Raw genomic sequence first — 20,950 nt, 5'->3', positions numbered from 1 at the left:
CTTTATCAAGTGACAGGCATGATAAAGACCTTACGGTCGAAATGTTGTGTGGCACAATAAATTTTCTATTGAGAAAATCCATTGTGCGTTGGATCTCCCTTATCAATAGTTCAGATCTGGATTACCAGGACAGGTATCCCTTGAACCAGCAGCACCGGTAATATTGAATGCATTGTTTGATTGTGGTGTGCAGCATATTATCATTGTTTAGCTGGAGATTTGGTCTCGGCTAAACAGCCACAACCAAATGTCGTGGACCGTAGTTTAGGAGCGTGAGTGAGCAAAGGAACCTAACACACACAATAATCTTCATACCAGGGCTACTTTTATGGGGTAATTCAATTCAAGAAACGATTTTTTTTTTTATTTTTTTTCATTATGATATTTTTTGTAGTAAGCAACAAAAACCCTATAAAGTGATTGTGAATTTGTTGGGAATGGGGCTGAAATTTTATATGGAAGAGGATAAAGGCATTTTTTTTTTACCACATTACTTTTTTTTTAAACTGAATTATTTACTGTAACTTAGTTATGCATGTATTTTTCTTTCCTAAGGTTTTCCCTACACAAACACAACTACTTAATACATCTTATTTGCTACTTTGAAAGCAGGACACAATAAAGCAGGGGTGCGCAAAGTTTGTGCGCTGCGCCCCCCTGGCTGCCAGACCCAGCACTCGCACCCCACTCACAGGAACCGGCGTCAAATGACACTGTGGGTCGTGACACCACTTGACCCCGCAGTGTCATTTGACAAGCGTTGCCATGGCGACGCATCATGTCACATGACCCAGCGGCGTCATCTGACGCTGTGTCGCCAAAGGCAAGGTAAGTAAAGTAGGAGACATTGTAGGGGCCTCAAACGATTCCTCAGCATTTAATATAAATGCCTTGGGGAACAGCGCAGGGCCTCTGCAACCACTGCGCCCCCCCTTACAAAAATCTTACGCGCCCCCCACTTTGCATACTCCTGCAATAAAGCACAAATTACCCACTTGGTCACTTGTGATTACAGTTGAGACAGCCTCACCCCTTCCTGTATCTTACTATTTTATTTCAGGGGTTTTGCTTAACTTTAGTATTAAAATAATTGTATATTGACTGCTCTGTACTATTCACCTGTGATCATTGTACCTTCTGTTTTGGTTCTGTAATGTCACTACAACATCTGCAGCTTCTTGAGAGTGATCACATTATTGCAGCGTCACTGATGACAACAAGATCGCGTTCAGTGCTACAGACGAGCAAATGTTTCAATCTTCGGCCCGCGAATATTTTGCCCAAAAATTGGCACATCCTCCTAGCATGCTTCCTTGGTATCTCAGGTGTGCTCTTTTTTGTACAAAGATTTCTCTTCTTATGTTGTATAAAAGGTGTATTTTAGGGTCTCCCCTCCTCTCCCCCTCATTATAATAGACAATTTAGTATTCCGGTAGCCATGAATCATTTGTGTACTCCTATTTTCGTTCAGTGCTATTTTCATAGACAGTTTATCCCTTCAACCTTTCTATTTCTGTCCTGCACTTGAAAGTGACCAGAGAGCTTGTGAAGGATCCAAAAGGCAACACAGCTTCACAAGCACCGCAGGACGTTTAAAAAGAAGTGAGGAGTGTCACAGATGGAGCTGAATGTTGTGAGACATTGCTACAGTAGTATTAACACATATCAAGCACCGGGTATCTGCTGTTGGCCGTTCAGGTTGATTGGGATGTATTGAGATATTCTGTGTTAACATCACCATTAAATCCTATGGAAAGTCTTCAAGAAACACAGAAATAAAAAAAATACGAGAGAAAGGTAGAGTAATCTCCACAAACACGGGGCACTACAAGGTCTATACAAAAATATCACATGAAAATGTATTGAGCAAATCATGATTTAATAAAAAATAAACAGAATCTCCTAGGTATAATAACACAATATATGAGCTCTCAATAAATAAAGATCTCCAGGGGGGGAAGTAAGTACTGCATATCACATACAAAAATTCCTTCTGTCAGTCACTGCAATACTTTCAATGGTTGCTCCGATGCACGATACATGGATAAATAACACATCCGGGTACCCATAATGAGAAGCGGGAAACTGCATGCTCTCCTAGCCCGGCGTACATTTCACTTTTTATTTATCATACTTAGGAGGTTCTGTTTACATTTGGGGTCATATCTGCCTCTTGTACTTTACAGAGTTCTTAAGTGTTTTTATGAATGTGTGTTGCTTTTTCATAATTTGTTCAATTAATTTTCACAGGATTTTTTTGTATACACCCCATTTTTGTGGAGGTTTCTCTACCTTTCTATTGTATTGTTCTTTTCTGTGTTTATTGAGGATTCTCGAGGTTTTGTCATCTTGGGTGAAACCCCTTAATTGTAGGGTTTAGGTGTTGGTTACATTTATTTATGTATTTTTGAGCAGTACAGTCCTTTTTTTTTCGGTTGACTATGAAAAGTCCCACTGTGATATGCTGTGGTAATACTGTATCTTATTGCACAGTCTATGTTTGTATCTGCCAATGCATACAGGTGAATACTGATATGTTGTTGAAGAAAATCAAATAAAAAAAATAAAAAGTGTGTAGCCCCAAACCCCCAGGTACTGCGCTTGGAAAAATAGGCTAACCACTAGGACTGGGCAGAAGGAAAAGAGCTTATGTTCTTAAATTTCCTATTGTTTTATTATGAACCCAGTCTGACACTTGTCCTGAAGCAGTTTCCTGCTGCCTCTAACGCCCTCGCTTTCTTCCACTTTGTCCCCAATCTCTTTTTGTACTTGCTTGTGTTCTATTCCACCACTCTTTTTCTATAGTGTCATGCATTCTCTCTAAGGGGGTTATTCAGCAAAGGCAAATAGTTCCGATTAAGGTAGACCACATGGAAACGCCTATCCAAGTCAAGGGAAGTGTCCGTGCTATAGTGTCCAATGGTCACTACCTTGGGGCCTTATTCAATAAGGTGTGATTGCACCTTCCATTGACTTGAATAAGGTCCTTAGTCAAGCCCTACACTTCTTATCCTGGCCTGAACACTGCATTCAGAACCCTATATACAGTACAACTGTGCCTTTTATAAATAGACAGTCAGCAAGCTATATGTCTATGTCTTAACTTTGAGATTATCGCATAGGCTGATTTTTTTAACGAAGAATTCTGGACAAATATGAAAAATGACGTAAACTGAAAGTGTCTTAATGTAGGTGATGTCATTACTTATTGTACAACACCAACAATTGACTAGTGAATGCTTGATATAGACTGAAGTGCTATTAAAAGAAATAGTGTCCTGAGCCCAATTAAAAGAAGGAAGTGTCATAGCACATTCAATTTGGACCCCAGCCTGCTACAATTTACTGCTGCAGTTCTTTCAAGCAGGATTAACACATGTTGGCACCCACCTCTTCTACTGGAAGCCTGCTTCATGCACCTACTACTATTTTCAGTGAAATCTTTTCTCCTCACCTATATCATTCAAATGTGAAAGTGTAATTCAGCAGAAAAAAATGATACTCAATAGTACTTGGTAGAATTAAGTATCGTTATGATTTGCTTACGTTCTGCATTGACATCTCTCACCATGGCCTACTGCTTTCATTTCACATTTTAAAAAGGGAAGAAAGAATTAAAAAAAAGGTCAACTTTGAAACAAGGTCAAAATAACGTATTCTTGATATTATCCGGAAAGAAAATCCTGGATGCGTCAGTTTGAAAGAGGTCATTCAAATGCTAAAGCACATTTATGGAGACCAGTGCAGCAATGAAGGAACACAGTGTCATCAGACAAAGAGCGGCACATATACAAGTACAAGTAAATCAAAGGGTGCTAAAGAAATCCATGTTCTGTTCTGGCACTGGGCCTGAATACATTTATTTATATCACACTGTGCTTCAGTTACAAGGCCTACAGCTGAGCAATTGATCCCTATCTGGTAAATAAGTGATACTGTCATGTACTGTTGATTTCTATTGACAAGGAGACTTCCGTATTCAAAGCTTCACAGCTGTGAGCAGTGTAAAACCCCCTGATATGTGCTGCTTTGGGACAGAAGCATTTTGTAGGAGACGTCCACTGAGGATCAAAAAACGGCATTTTAATTTTAAAAAGTACTGATTTTTATCAGTGAGACTCCATTATTGTCTGACGTGAGGCTCAAAGGAAAATCAGCATTGGCATGTCTTTTAAAGCAGCAGTCTCACCACAGTCCCTCCAGCACATTGCGATCGTGCTCCTCAGGAGTGATCACATGATCACGATGTCACTGATGACATGAACGTAAGGGGGAGGAGTCTGGCAAGTTCACTCAGTGTGGAACGCAATCTCCCCTAGGAAACTAGCAAAAAGCTCACGGCGTAGCTACTACGACATTGGGACACTGTAGTTGCAGACCTAGTGATGTGGTAGCAGGCACAAAAACTTTGGCTTATATGCATTAAGGATTTCCTATTCAAATGTATGGCGGTTAAGATGTGCTACATGCCTACATCTTAGCACCCTTTAGTGAATAAAACAACTTGTTGATTTGTTTTTAATTTTATATATATATATATACAATTTTATTTTTAATGTGTATCCTGTGAAAACTGAATATACTTTTATTTTCACTTGCTGACCTTCACTTTTAGCTGTTTGTTTATTAATCATTGTAAGTACTTTACTCAAAAGAACAACGAAAATACTGACAATTGGTGATTTGCCTGAAGATGCAAGGTACCCCAAAAAAGTCTGATCCTGGAAAAGATCAGATAAAAATAAAAAATACATGTTAAAAACCACTGCATTTGGCTACAATTAAAATATGATTAAAAACTGGTTTAATACATACTGGTATGTTTTTATTTGGAAACAAAATCTCCAATGAGGTATACTTAACCCACTAAACATATCACTACCATTAGTCAGTGGGCAAAGTAAAAAGTACTTATACAGTACTGTCTGACTTGAAAAAAAATCTACCTTTATTTAACACAGAGTAAAAAATATACTTTAACCATATTTGATACAGATTTGTACAGTATTTATGCTTAGAAAGCAGAAAATGAAAGGTTTCCTAAAATAAATCATTTTTTCTTCAAATAGAAAGTGGAACCATAGGTTTGCCAATTAAAACAGTAGTGGTACTCCAGTTCTGCAAATTAAAATGTTGCAAATTAAAACCTCCAAGTACTATCACACACATGCCATGACTCCAATTGGGTCGTAGGATGGCCTGCCTCTTTAAAGTTAGATATCCATGAATTGTGTAATTCATATTCTGACAACGAGACCTTTAGGCAGAAAGTACAACACCCCCACCAGGATTCCCACCCCAAGAAGTCATTGTTTGGTCCAAGTTAGTGTCTTTACAAAACATCTGGTGGGCGTGAGCTCAACCTCCATGAAGACTGGGAATCACTGCTTACATGCCGAGCCAAAACATATAATCATATTTATTCATTGTTATTATTATATTTTTAATATGCAGTTCTTTGCAACAAAAATGTAACAGTGTAAAATACTGTGTTAAAAACTCTGGGATCCGGGAATCATTGCCCATATGCCGGGAGAAATACAGAATAAAGAAATAAATGCCAGCACTGCATAATCACTGTCAGAGTAAATTAGGTTGTGCACAGAATAATATGACAATAGCCATATTGTGGGAAGGAGAGGTAAACATATACCAGGTTTCATTGTTCCTTCAGAAAACACAAAATATCCTGTTATACAGTAAGTAGCCCAGATAATCACAGTTTCCATAGCATTTAATGGCAGTGTTGGTGCAGAATATAATGAACCAAAGATGAACAATGAAGTCTGCTGCATCTATAAGTATTTTGTGTGCACTATTTTTGGCCACTGATCAACAAATGCAAGTAGCTAGCAGTACCCAATAATTAGTGATCAGAAATAGTTTATATACGTCTTATACAAAATACCCTGATCTCAATAATATTGTGCGTAATTAAATGTATCCTCTGCATCAGAAGTGTATGCCCAGTGATGTCGGGGGCATGACTTGTGACACTGGGGAGTGTGTCAGGCTGTGCTCCCTGTTACCTCATGTAGAGTTGCCAGATGGCTTCTCAAAAAATACTGGACACAATGGTGAAAGGTGTGACACATTCGAGACATGTACTGTACCTTTCTCATTGCTTCATGCTGTTTCCTCCTTTCCTTGCCCCCCTCCCCCCATCCCAGGTTCCTGACACCTCCTGATTGGCTGCTGCTGGGTAATGCAGCCAATCAGGATGGATGAAGCTGCCCAGCCCTCTAGCAACAGCCCTGCTCTGGGAAATTCAACGCCCCCCCAAGCCGGTCAGGTGACTATGTCCAGAGAGGTAATACATGTCCAGTATTACCTCTAATTTTTAATTCGACATTATCCAAATATAGGACAGTTCGGTTCAATACTGGATACCTGGCAACCCTATCCCCATGGGATTCCCATTTGCCCACAGCCAAATAAAGAGTTTCAGCCGGTTAGATATAATATATAATTTGTAATTAATATATTAGACTTTGTTCACATTGTATACAGAATACTCTTTTGATGGCCCCATTGAGGAAAAGTTATTCTGTTCAACATCATTATTTGAGTCCCTTATTGCTGAGTGAAATGACCCACTTCCTTAGTTCAGTTAGTTGTAATATGATGAGAGTGTATGCTTGGTAAACAATGATAGGAAGGAAGGTCCACAAATGAATGGAATTAGGGAGCGGTTTCACTTAGGACAAAGGCCTAGATACACTAAGCAACAATACGGGATATCGCACCTCGATCCGGCGTTAACTGGACAATACGGGATATCGCACCTCGATCCGGCGTTAACTGGACAATACGGGATATCGCACCTCGATCCGGCGTTAACTGGACAATACGGGATATCGCATCTCGATCTGGCGTTAACTGGACATTACGGGATATCACACCTCGATCCGGCGTTAACTGGACAATACGGGATATCACACCTCGATCCGGCGTTAACTGGACAATACGGGATATCACACCTCGATCCGGCATTAACTGGACAATACGGGATATCGCATCTCGATCCGGCGTTAACTGGACAATACGGGATATCGCACCTCGATCCGGCGTTAACTGGACAATACGGGATATCGCACCTCGATCCGGCGTTAACTGGACAATACGGAATATCGCACCTCGATCCGGCGTTAACTGGACAATACGGGATATCGCACCTCGATCCGGCGTTAACTGGACAATACGGGATATCGCACCTCGATCCGGCGTTAACTGGACAATACGGGATATCGCACCTCGATCCGGCGTTAACTGGACAATACGGGATATTGCACCTCGATCCGGCATTAACTGGACAATACGGGATATCGCACCTCGATCCGGCGTTAACTGGACAATACGGGATATCGCACCTCGATCCGGCATTAACTGGACAATACGGGATATCGCACCTCGATCCGGCATTAACTGGACAATACGGGATATCGCACCTCGATCCGGCGTTAACTGGACAATACGGGATATCGCACCTCGATCCGGCATTAACTGGACAATACGGGATATCGCACCTCGATCCGGCATTAACTGGACAATACGGGATATCGCACCTCGATCCGGCGTTAACTGGACAATACGGGATATTGCACCTCGATCCGGCATTAACTGGACAATACGGGATATCGCACCTCGATCCGGCGTTAACTGGACAATACGGGATATCGCACCTCGATCCGGCATTAACTGGACAATATGGGATATCGCACCTCGATCCGGCATTAACTGGACAATACGGGATATCGCACCTCGATCCGGCGTTGACCTAAATGGCAGTTAATGGTGTGCTACAGATGTTGCAGACCTTATGGCTCCCAGTAACATGTCACATTGCTTAAAAAAAAAACGATTTCAATAATCTTTGTTTCAATGCAGCTGGTTTAAATTTTGCAGCTAACATCGTGCTACTTTTGTGCTGTCACGGGGGAGACTCCAGGAGTGTGTAGGATCTCGGCTGCTGAAACAGCGGGGAGCAGGCAAGACTCGTCAGGATCGCAGGCAGATGGCACATAGCATGGTCGGGGGTCACAGGCAGAGGTCAGAGGCAGGTGGCCGATGGCGTGGTCGGGGTCACAGAGAGAGGTCAGAGGCAGGCAGCAGACAAGGATCGTGGGGTCACAGTTAGGGTTCGGTTGCAGGCGGCAGGCAAGGATCGTCAGGGTCCAGGCTGGGGTCAGCAGCAGGAAGGCACAAACTGAGACCAGGGAGCAGGAACTGAGACCAGGAATCAGGGAGCAGGAAACAAATGGGTCAAGCCAGATCATAAGCAAGGGCCTTTAGTTTAATATGTAATCAGGATTACTGGGAACAGGTCAGATCAGAGCAGAATCAGAAGGTGTCAGGATCACAAAACAAAGGCCAGGACATATAGGAAACTATAAAGACAGACAGAGAAGGAGGACAGGAACACCAAGAGGAGACAGAGGAAACCCAGATCAGGCAGAAACAGCAGCACACCCGGTGGACAGACAAAGTAGCTGGAGATAGGGAGATTTAGGAAACTATATCAGGGCTATTCCTGACATGTGCACAATTCATTTCGTTAATGGGAGCAATAATGTCTGCTACATCTGTATCTCGATCACAGCTTAGCTATCTGAGTCAATGTGAAAAATGACAGTAACAAGTCTAAAGGGCTACGTTTTTATATGTAGAGTGGATTCTGAGCCAGTGGGGGTTAGTGTATGTTTATTACACCCAATAATAAAGCAAACAAATTAAAGAACTGCTCCTCTCTGTTACAAAACCAATAAATACATTAGAGGGATGTTTTTAACATAGCTGCAAAAACTGGGGGAGGGGGCACAGCCGCCGGTTTTTGAAGAAAAAAAATTCTCATGGAAACCAATTCTATCATACTGATATTTTGCCTTATGAGCATGTCCTTCTGTTTAAAAAATGTATTGATTTTCTTAATATGTCATTTCTGGGGTAACCATGGTGTGAGGATTGGGCTTCCGCTTCGCCCCTGTGACGCGAGTGACGCACGTCGTGCTGCCAGGTTGGGGGACACCGCACACACTGTGTCCAGGCTCCGCCTCAGTGGCACGCCCGCGACAAGATGCATGACGCACGCCGCACTACCAAGCCGCACGCACCACGCTCACGGGTGATGCGCATCGCACACAAGCTACGCGCAGCCGCCGCACGGCTCTGAGAAGTCTGACTCTCTCTAATTATTCCTCATCTGCTCTTCTCCCCGCCCCTGCCTATCAGTGGACTGAATATGTATGAGGGGGCGGTTCTCATTCATCACCCTGCAGCCTTGTACTAACCAGCTATTGGCTACCTGTTCCTTAAATGTTCAGCCAACCCTGCTGCAAATTGGCTGAGCATAAACTTCTGTTTATGTAACAAAGTGCTTGCCCCAAGCACACTGTTGCCTTGCTGTTGCCTTGTTAACTCTTGCCTTCCTTGCTCCTGTTTCACTTCGGCTTGTATCTGGACCACCGCCTTCTCTGATCCCTGACTTCGGCTCATATTTGGACTTCTACCTTCTCTACTCCTGGACCCCAGCTCCACACTACGACTATCCGATCTCTCCCATCCTAGACCACGGCAAGTACCACGACCACTATGATATCTCCTACCCTTACTCGGCTACACGACCAGAATTGGTTGCTCGGTTGCAGTTTGGTGGTTTCCAACATCCCCACCTCAGCCTCACGGTTCTGTCCTGTTTGTGGTGAGCACCTGTTACACATGGTAATCTTTAGACTACACTGGGCTCTCGGGCGAGCTCCATTTTAACCTCCTTTTATATATATTTTAACCACTTAATATTTCAAGCACATATATCCTGAACAGGGCATTGGATTGTAAAAATAAAAACAGTGTTGGAAAGGGCAAGAAGAGATCTCTTACAGTAAAGAAATGCTAAATAAAATGGCGATCAAAGTGTACTGCTGCTTTCAGGCCCTCACAGTAAAAAGGCAAAAACGGCAGGTTGATAACAAGTTGATACAAAAGCCTAGAACAAGAAGAAAGAGGAAATGTGGAAGATTGTGACTTTGACACTTCCGTCAAAGATTATTTAAATAGATATCATATTCTTGTCAAAAGCTACGCCCAAACCAAGATATTTAAGCAACTGGGCACTTTTGAAAGAACGGCACTATTTTTAGCTACCAGGGACCCTCGCATTTCTGAGTTTTCCCGTTTTAAAACTCCCTCCAGTGTAATAAAATTGCTGCGAAACCTTGCGGATCCCAGTTGAGAAATAAGAAGACCCAACTTCATCAGCAAATTAAATCCCTCTTAAAGCAGCAAAACAAGTGGGGTTTTAAAAAAAAAAAGGAGGGAGACTCCAGAACTGAATTGCATTAATTTCAGCTCCATGGATTAAAGATCCTGGTCATGCACCAATAGGAGGCAGCAAGAGATGTCATGGCTTCTTATTGGCTTACATGATGCAACACATTTAAGCCACCAATCTGTTAGCCACACACAGCCCAGCTGGAGCTGCTACTGGCACCCCCTTCAGAGGTAAGTATCTCATCAGGGGGTCCCCGAAGCTGAAATGAATGCAGTTGTGCTCCAGAGACCCCTGCTTCAATCCTATATTAAAAATAAAAATAGGAAAGCAGAATCGCTGCTTTAAAAACCAGGAGGTATCACTGGTAACTTCATTGGTAAGTATCTCAGAAACTAGGGAGGTCCCTCAACTGATAAATAGGGCGGTTGAACGCTGAGGATCCCCCCGGTTTCCCTGCAGTAAAAAAGAAAATGGGTTATTTAGGCGGAATTGCTGATTTAAGGGATCTGGATGATTGATGCCTTTTTTAGCCAAATCTGACACCTTCAGTATATATATATATATATATTTTTTTTTCTTAATTAGTTTGTAAGCACGATAAGCTAAGACATGGGAGGGGTTTGATTTCCTTTTTCCACTCTCTTTTTTCTGATGTCACTGTGTTTTCAAAAGAGTTTGCACTGCCCCTTCTCTCCCCCTTCCATTATCTTTACTGTCTCTCTGATAAGGAGTAGGTTGGAGAAGGATTAAAAAAAACAAAAAAACCTTGAGGTCTTGAGGTCTTTAAGAAATGACAGAGAAGCCCAAAGCTACATCCAATATGACAAAAATACACAGTGAAATACCTATATATCGCTTGAAAAGGGTCATTTAGTTAAACCCTTTGGCCAAAGCATTATAAGCCTGCAAGCCACATCAAGGCATGACCAAATTTGCACTACCTGATTAAAATTCTCATTTATCGCTATATTAGATGGGAGAATGGTCACAATGGATCTGTATAAACCCAGCAATATGAAAAAGACCTGCTAACTTGGAGTGGGGAGGGGTGACCTTAAACCCTGGGGGGGAGGGGTCACTAACCTCCAAACAGCTGTGGCCAGCTGGAAAAAGTTAATAAATACACAGAATCGAGCCTGATGTCAAAACTTCCTATAGGCCCACAGGGTTCAGGAGCTTTGTAACTCTGTTACGTGAACCCTGCTAGCTGAGCGGACCTGCTACGGCACACCCTTTGGAGGTCTGTATCTCGGAAAGTAGGCAGTCCCCAGAGCTAAAATGAATGGGGTTCAGCTCTGGAGACCCCCGCTTTAATCCTATGTTAAAAATAAAATAAAAAATAATCGCAAACTTGGATTGCCTCTTTAAATAGTGTAGTATTTGTCAAAAATAACAGATTTGTAGAAAATATTTTATGCACATGACGGAAGAATATATTAAGGTTTTTATAAACTAAGATCTTAGCAAAAAAAAGTGTTTTTTTTCTCGGTATAATTGTGTATGTGAATGGTGGTAATAAAGAAATTACAGTGTTGTAGCCACTGTGTTTATTTTTCTGTTGGTTTATTAAAAAATGATGAAACCTTGAATGCTTATTGTGGTCTTTTCTTGTTTGAAAGACAAATTCATGAAGAAAATTTTAATGCCTGTGTTACACACCCCTATGAAGGGCTTAATGCTATAAGAGATGACCCAAAAGGGGGTAGATTCATGGATTGTGTACCAAGGACAATACATTTAAATCTTATAGGTAATGATAGTCCCAAAGGGACCAATATGTGGGGCTTATAAATTTATAAATAATAATAAATAAATTATAAATATAATAAACTTGTTGGACTTAAGAAATTCATTTTGTTTTGTACTCCTATATATATATATACATAAGTTTTAAGTTCTGGTGGGTGAAAACGGCAACAAGAAACCTCCACCATATTGCATATAGCAAATAAAAAGATCACTTGTGAGCACATTCACATGTGTTAGGCAGGTCTGCAACCCTGCTTTCACCATTATCACCCAGCATACAGTGCTTCCACTGCAGCAAGGGATTCTGGGAAATGACATGCAAATCAGCACACTGTGTCATCTTTTGTCTGAAAAAACATTGTTACATGGAGCCAATATAAGCTAATGCTCGCTGTTAACACAACTTTAAAGCACAGCATGGGAATCAGATGCAAAGCCAGGGAAACCATTCACAGACATGTTTCAACCTTAATGAGTTTCATCAGTGCAACCAACTTAATGTGTGCTCATTTGCGTGTCAATTCCCAGAATCCCTTGCTGCAGTGGAAGCACTGTATGCTGGGTGATAATGGTGAAAGGCAGGGTTGCAGACCTGCCTAAGACATGTGAATGTGCTCACAAGTCATATTTTTATTTGATATATATATATTTATTTGATATATATAATATATATAGCAAATCAAAATGGCATAAATATGTATAAATATAAATATATAATATATATATATATATATAGCAGATAAATATATATATATACACCAACAAGGAAACTGATAATTAAGGTACCTAATAATCAGAGAATTAATATATACTGGACTAGGAATATTGCAATATAAATATTCATTGTACTTACTCTGATGGTGCTGTGGGGGATATGACAAAATGACAAGAAGAGAGGAACAAGAACCACCCAAATAAGCACTCAAGGTATACCAAAAAATACAAAATATTCATTACACAAAAATAAAAACCACATATTAAACCCAACATCCTCTCAATAACACGATATACTCTGGAGACAAAACCTGCAATATAAATTAGCACTAAACAGCAAGATGATTCCTACAGTATGTAAGCAACATGACCTGCTAAATGTGTACCGCATCAAAAATAAGGTCTGTTTAATAATATACATAAGACATGTCGGTCATAAAATAGAGAAGGTACCAGTGTAATATCTAAATCCTGAAATAATACTACCAGCTAGAGATGGAAATACACTGCCTGGAGAGCCATGCACGCAAAGGAAAAAATAATAAATAAATAAACATGTGAGAACAAATCAAAAACTAATGATACCATAGCAGTTTCAGATAGCATAGTATAATCCTTAAAGTTGGTGAAGTCAGCATCAGGAATTAAAGACAGTTAAAGACCTCTGAAGCAAATCTTGCTGCAGTCACGAAGAACAGAACTGCTGTCTGGAGTAAGATGCGTGTGTGCAGACATGCATCATCTTTAAAGTTGGCAGCCCTGGGGGCGCCCAGAAGAAGCCATGGCGAAACGCACATCGGGCGGGTCTTGTCTAGGTCCTGTCTGACTCTGGTGATGCATGTCTGCACACACGCATCTTACTCCAGACAGCAGTTCTGTTCTTCGTGACTGCAGCAAGATTTGCTTCAGAGGTCTTTAACTGTTTTTAATTCCTGATGCTGACTTCACCAACTTTAAGGATTATACTATGCTATCTGAACCTGCTGTGGTATCGTTAGTTTTTGATTGTTTTCACATGTTTATTTATTTTGTATTTTTTTTTATTTTTGTGCAGGACTTCCCAGGCAGTGTATTTTCATCTCTAGCTAGTAGTGTTATTACATGATTTAGATATTACACTAGTATCTTCTCTCTTTTTGACTGGCAGGCCTAGGTCTTATGTATATTTTTATACAGACCTTATTTTTGATGAGGTACACATTTAGCCTATGAGGTTGGTTACTTAGGAGGAGTCGTCTTGCTGTTTAGTGCTAATTTATATTAGAGGTCTATTGTGTTATTGAGAGGATGTTGGTTTTAACGTGTTCTTTATTTTTGGGTAATAAATATTTTTTTATTTTTTGGTACTATGAGTGCTTATTAGGTGGGTTCTTTCTCCTCTCTTCTTGTGTGTATATATATATGTATGTATATATTAGTGTTGTACCGGGTCCTGAAAAGTGGCGGGTACCGGGTACATAGGGAAAAAATAGAAATTTGCCGGTCCGGGTATCCGGGTACCCTGCCAGGTTGTTTTCACTTACCTGCAGACGGCGGCGAAGGGTGAGAAAGACTGTGGCGGAGGGTGAGGAAGACCACAGCGACATCCTAGTGGTGGTGGGAGCAGCGGCAGACATCCTTCAGGCGGTGGCATCATTCTCTAGCCATTGGGAGCAGCAGAAGACGTCCTTCACAGTCGGTGCCTATGGGAGCAGGGGAACATGTGACCGGAGCAGGAGCGTTACTATTGGACAGCCGGAGAGGAGCGCTCCTCCCTGGCTGTCCAATAGTAACGCTCCTGCCACATGTTCCCGTGCTCCCACAGGCACCGGCTGTGAGGGACGTCTTCTGCTGCTCCCAATGGCTGAATGATGCCACCGCCTGAAGCATGTTTGCCGCTGCTCCCACCGCCACCAGGATGTCGCTGTGGTCTCTCACCCTACGTCATGGCCCTCATCACCCTCCGCCACCAGCTGCAGGTATGTTTTCTGCTGCTCTGTTCCTGCCGTTCTCCAAGAGGAGGACTGAGGGAGCAGAGCAGAATGGACATTGCCCGGCACCGGGTTCAAGCCCCTTAGTACTGTACCTTAGTACTGTATATAGGGCTGTGAATGCTGGGTACCAGATAGTTTCCGGGTACCCGGTACATCACTAGTATGTATCTGTATATGTATATGTATATGTATATATGTATATTGTAAGTCTGTAAAGAAAAAAGGAGCGGTATTCTGGGTGTGGAAACAAAATGCAATGGTACTCTGTGTCCCATAGTGTCACCCACTGATTACTGTTAAGAAACTGCAATAGATAATGCATCTTTTTTGCTCTCCAAGTGGTGATACAATAACCTCGGTTACCGGTAAACACACCCGAATGAACTTAGCTCCCATGCAAGTCAATAGGAGTACACGCTCCTTCGGGTGCGTTCGCCCATAAAGGAGCTTGATTAATCTGGAGGGAAAATGGTCATAGTCACTAAAGGATGCTAAGGTGTAGCAGGTCTTAAAGCAACAATACATGTAGCACTGAGCATTTTCATTTTGTTTCTTTTTTTATTACACGTTTGAAGCACGGGGTCTTCGCGGCTTAACTGTGTTAATTTCAGCTCTGGGGATCCCTGCTTCCAGAGATACTTACCTCTGTATGGGGTGCCGGTATCTGCAGCCAGTGTGCCTAACAAAATGGCGGCGTTTAAATATCCCATGCTACAAGGGCCAACAGGAAGTTGTGACATCATCCCTTGCAGCTTCCTATTGGCCTGCGTAACCTGAACATTTAAACTGCACAGAGTTACCGGCAGCACCTACAGAGGTAAGTATCTCTGGAAGCAGGGCGTCCCGGAGCTTAAATTAGCACAGTTTAGCCCTGCCTCAAACCTGTAATTAAATATTTTTTTTTACAAAATGTGCGCAGTGTTACATGTTTTGCTGCTTTAACTCTTATTCATTTAAATAGAAGATGGGGTGTGCTAAAGCTTAGCACCCTGTAATGAATATGGGCCACTCCGCAGAGCAGTGAGCAGGAAATGTGAGAATCGGGTAATCCACCTTTCCAGAGCTGTAAACTACCTAAAATAAAGCACCCGGGGGATTAAAGGGGAGAAGGTCTTTTTTTCTTTTTAAACGACTTATGAGTGGCTATCTTGGAAAGTTTCATACACCAGGATTGCCATTTTTTGGCATGTTATTTTTTTTTGTGTTCTTTAAGACTTCTCTTCTTGCCCTTACCAATGCAGTTTTTATTTTTAAATCTGATGCTCAATTCAGGAGACATAGTTGTTTAAAATGTTAAGTGCCCGGGAGATTAAAATGGAACCCTCCCCAAATCCCATGGTAACCTCTGATCGTAGAGATAACAACATCATTAATTTCTAACAAAAAAAAATGTTTTTTCTGTTTTTTTGCTTAAAAAGAGCACCACGTGTTAATGGAGCAAGATATTAACATTATATGAGTCAAACTCATACAGGCTCCTGTGGGGATCGGTACTCTAACCTATTAAACATGCCACTGTCTTTGATTACTTTAGTCCTGGGAGTGGTTGCTTCGTCATAGAGTTTGCAAGATGTATGGAAGTTAGAAGTATAAGAGAGTCAAATTAAGCATCAAGGTGAGAACTTTTTATTTAGTAGTTACAAACCACTACAATTTGTTGTGCTGTAGAAAATAGGTATTTATCAATAAAAGATGTACAGTATGTCGCTGTATGTACATTCATACTTTATATTATGAAACATTAAGAATTTATACAAAGATTGATGGAAATAGTTTGGTACAACATAAATGCCCTTTATAATGTTATTTATTTTACATATTATAGTACAGATTTTATTTCTGCTAATTATAAAAGTTAGAGAGCCTCTGATATTCCTGTTAAAGGTTTCTGGCCAGCATTCACCCCATTTGTGGGTGGATACAGCACAGAGCAACAAGCCGTGTCTGTTAATTACAGACAGGCAACACCAGAGATCAGCCCTTACTGTTTGCTCCTCCCTCTCACTAGAGGGTATATTAGGTGCATGGACACTTGAGTGTGTAGCCCCTCCCCCCTGAAGAAGTGTCTCACGACACGAAACGATCATCGGGTGCTGTGACGTCACGTCGGTGGCGTCCGCATGAGGTCTGGTGTTAGTCAGCGGTTGTAGCGTCCACATCCTCAAAGCAGCAAAGGCAGCAGATATGTTTGTATTATTCACGGCTACTCATAGCCTTTCTGTGATCCCTTGGTACTATTTGCAACAAAGTTGTATTATTGTGTACTCAGCCTGCTACTTTAGTGTGTTACACATTACACTGAGCTGCTGTCTGTGGTTGATGGTGTGATTTATATGGATGTTATACATACAGTGCTTACTATTGCCTATTTGTCCTATCATTACTGACCCAATTATGGCGTGATACATTTTGCAACTTTATTGTATGACACCATTTACCATCCAGTTACTTTATAGTGATTTATGGACGGCTACATTAGAGTGTGACGAGCGTTTGGTTCGCTGTGCATTTAACCCTGTCATTACTAGCCAGCACTATCACTAACCGCACTAGCACCTCCCAGCTTGGGGAATATTTTATTCTAAGTTTTAATTCACTTTTGCATACTTTTCACTTGTGTCGGCGTATTGATATCCTAATAAACATTTATTATTTTCATTTTAGCCCTGCCTTTTGTGGGTGACTGGCATCAGTTAGGCTCCTCTAAGGATTTCTATATCCTCCCTACTACTCATTATTGTTGCACCATGCGTGCGTGCTAAGAAGGGACTTGTGTGACCTTGGTCAACATCTTTTTGCCTTCTACAGCATTCACCCAGCTCTGAGATCAGGTAACGCAGCGCGATCCCGTGTTAACTTCCATTGAGTTGGATGGCAATTAACGCAGGATTACAGTGTGATGCCCGGTAGTATCAGAGCTCTGTGAATCTACCCCCCTTCAATTCTGCAATAAGTGCTTCCTTGTGATGAAAGATATTCCCCACACACACCAATGCCTAATAAATTGCACTCACTGTAAAAAGAAAAACAATCCCAGTATAAATAGAGAGAGAAACCTACGAATAAGAAGCTCAGAGTTTATAAAACTCCCAGTGTCTATACCAGTGACAATGCCTTGTAAGCAAGACAGGAGATCGAATAGGATGAGGAAGAGATGCCTAAGGAACGTTTTCTAATACACACTAACTAGTCTTTACCCATACCACAATCTGTTGCTATTGGGCACGGAAAGAGAAAAGAAAGCACTGTAATACATACACAGTTAGAGAATATCTTGCTTTAGCACAGAATATCAAAGAGTTTCCATAGGATTCAAAAGCAGTGATAATGCAGAATATCCAATCATAACATGTCAGACCTTTGCTATATCTGTGTATGCATATGGATAAATGCACACACACACATATATGCATGCGTGCATACATACACATGCATAAAGTCACATTACTTTGTATGCATATCAATAAGAAACATTTTCCACTAAATATTTAAGCAGTGAAGACAGAATCTGTTGCATAATACACACAATGCATAATTTCAGACACAAACAAGCAAATGTTGCTGAGAAATGGATAAGTGCACATATACTGAAATTCATCAGCAATTAGCAACACGGAGTGAGTTACAGAAGTCTCACTGTGCAGTTTCATGGTTCAAAGAAGAAGAGAATGGAAAAAAGTGTAGTTGGATAGAATCCCTCCTGTGACTCTTGGCACGGATTGGGAATAGGAAAAGCTTCCTTCTGGGATGGATGGAGTAAGCAAAGTAACTTCTATCGAAAGTTAAGTCTAGGATCTTTTTTTTTTTAATGTAACTTACCATCTTGTATCATCATGGTAATGCTCCAATACAGAGTATCCAAAGAAAGAGCCCTTAGGTCCCTGAAACACTGTAGGGTGATCCAGATCAATGTTGTAGGAGTACACCAAAGTCACTGAAACCACAGCTATCAGGAGTTTAAAGTGACTCCTTTCTGCTCTGCACAGAGATCTTCCAGCCATCCTGTGACAGATCCAAAAAATTGAGGCTTATTCAACTTCTTGCTGCAAGAATCAGCTACTAACCCCAGTTGCAAAGTTGCCAGAAATGTTAATTACTCGGATCTGGTTGTCTCCAAGGGTGCAGATCTGAGAGGTGTGGCAGGAGGGCGAGCTGTGCCTGGGCTCTGACCAAATAGTGTAGCGGAGACTTCTTTTTTTCTTTCCACTCTGAAATCAAGACCAATCCTTTGAGCGAGGGAGTGGATTTTCTAAGAACTCTCGGTCAACTACAGAGTGGCTGGGACTGTTATGGAGTCAGAGCACAGGCGCCACCTAGTGTGTGTAAGGTAAAGTGCAGTTTGACAATTAACTAGAATGGAATGTGGAGTGTGATAAAGATGGATTGATGGATAGATAGATAGATAGATAGATAGATAGATAGATAGATAGATAGATAGATAGATAGATAGATAGATAGATAGATAGATAGATAGATAGATAGATAGATAGATAAATGGACAGACAGACTGGCAGACAGACATATGGATAGATACATACAGTAGAGGCAACTCTTATTCGAACAAAAACCAGTGGCAATTCCCCAAAAAACCCAGGAAACACCCAGGTACATTCTGAATACATGCCTTAAACTTTCCTTAAACTAGCCCCAGCATTTCTGCATTGATTAATGGCCTATCAGATTAACAGCGGGGGTCCCTGGCAGTCCCATTCAAACTGAATTGGACTGCCAGGGATCCCTGCTGTGTTAATCCTATGGGTCGTTAGTCAATGCAGAAATGCCTTAAACGTGCCTCAAACTAGCCCAGAACATACCCAGCACATACCCAGAATGTAACCCGGCTAGTTTACGGCAAATGTTAGAATAAACGTTGCCTCTACTGTAGATAAATAGAAAGAAGATGATAGATGGATAAATAAATAGATATCAATGATTGGTAGTTGATGAAGCGAACAGACATATTTAGCTAGAGAGGCTGATAGATCGACAGAAGATAATAGATGATAGATAGCTATGAACTACCACTACTACTTATTCCCTTTCCGCCTCAAGAGCATAACTATTCTATATAATAAACAACCCTGGTCAGCTCAGGTTTCAAAATATTGTACTAGATGTGCAAATTAAATTAATCTTATTTTTTTTATTATATATTTTTTTGCAGCTGCAGTTCTTTCTTTTTAGGTTTGTAATTTGGGTGTCTTTTTATCAGTCTCCCAACTGCAAAACTTGGGCAAAATTGGTGCAAAAATAATACACCAGATTTATCAAATGAAAAACTCTTGTTTATTTCAATAGTATTCCTTTTCTTTAATAAATGTGCTACAGACGATCACACTTTTTGCTGTAACTGCTTCCCTGAGCTTGTCACCACTTTGTAACACAAAATGTTTTTCTTTGTTTTAAACTTGTTGGGAAAGTTATGCAATTTATACAACTTTATCGTTAAAGAATCAGTACCACTTCTTTTATATTTGTATTTTAAAATGTCTTTGAAGCAGGGGGTCTCCAGAGTTCAACTGCGTTAATATCAGTCTGCGGACTCCCCTGCTTTCTGAGATACTTACCTCGGAAGGTCTCCCCAGTAGCAGCTCCAGCTGAACACTAAATATGGTGGTTTCAATGTCCCGCGGACCAATAGGAAGCCACAATGTCATCCCGTGCAGCTTCCTATTGACCCGTGTGACTCAGGACCATAAACCTGCAGGAGAGACTCCAGGCACATTTTCCTGTAGGTATCTCGGGGGAGCAGAGGGTTCCCGGAACTGAAATCAATGCGGTTAAGTTCCAGAGTCCCCCTGCTTCCCACTATTTGGGGACAGGACTCAATACATATTCAGTCCTACTGACTCCTAATTCAGAATAATATTATTCATGACATACAGTAAATAAATAAATTATGCTATACACATTCCACATTCCGTATAGTATAATTCTGAACAGGGACTTTGTATGGTTACACAAATTACACACATTTGAGTCCCTTCACCTGAACACAAAAAGTAACTTAAGTCACCTAACTTACACACCAACCTTTTTTCAAAGTTCTGCTGTCATGTATTGATTAAATAAACTGTGTGCTCATTTGCATTTCATTTCCCAGAATCCCTGGCTGCAGTGTAATGTCTGAGACATCTGAATGTGCTCAAAAGTGATATTTTTATTTGGAGTATGCTGTATGTTGGAGAATTTTTGTCAATTTTTTACACACCATAACTTATTGAGTGTGTGGATGAAACCTATCCCA

The 20,950-nt window shown here is 41.1% G+C and overlaps 1 protein-coding gene across 2 annotated transcripts in view; it reads right to left on the bottom strand.

The window, feature by feature from the left end:
* The window catches only part of ITGA9 (integrin subunit alpha 9), a 505,378-nt gene extending 486,454 nt beyond the window's left edge, over window positions 1–18,924 (bottom strand). For both annotated transcript variants that reach the window (XM_075586544.1, XM_075586545.1), the window contains exon 1: window positions 18,523–18,924. In XM_075586544.1, the coding sequence (XP_075442659.1) occupies window positions 18,523–18,704 (182 nt within the window). In that variant the 5' untranslated portion in view covers window positions 18,705–18,924. The remainder of the gene's footprint in view (window positions 1–18,522) is intronic.
* Between the last annotated feature and the right edge of the window lie 2,026 nt (window positions 18,925–20,950).

The sequence above is a fragment of the Ascaphus truei genome, chromosome 2, assembly GCF_040206685.1.
Source record: "Ascaphus truei isolate aAscTru1 chromosome 2, aAscTru1.hap1, whole genome shotgun sequence".
Classification (NCBI taxonomy): Eukaryota; Metazoa; Chordata; class Amphibia; order Anura; family Ascaphidae; genus Ascaphus; species Ascaphus truei.
Note: the sequence above shows the minus strand (reverse complement) of the source record. Positions and strands in the feature narration are given on the sequence as shown.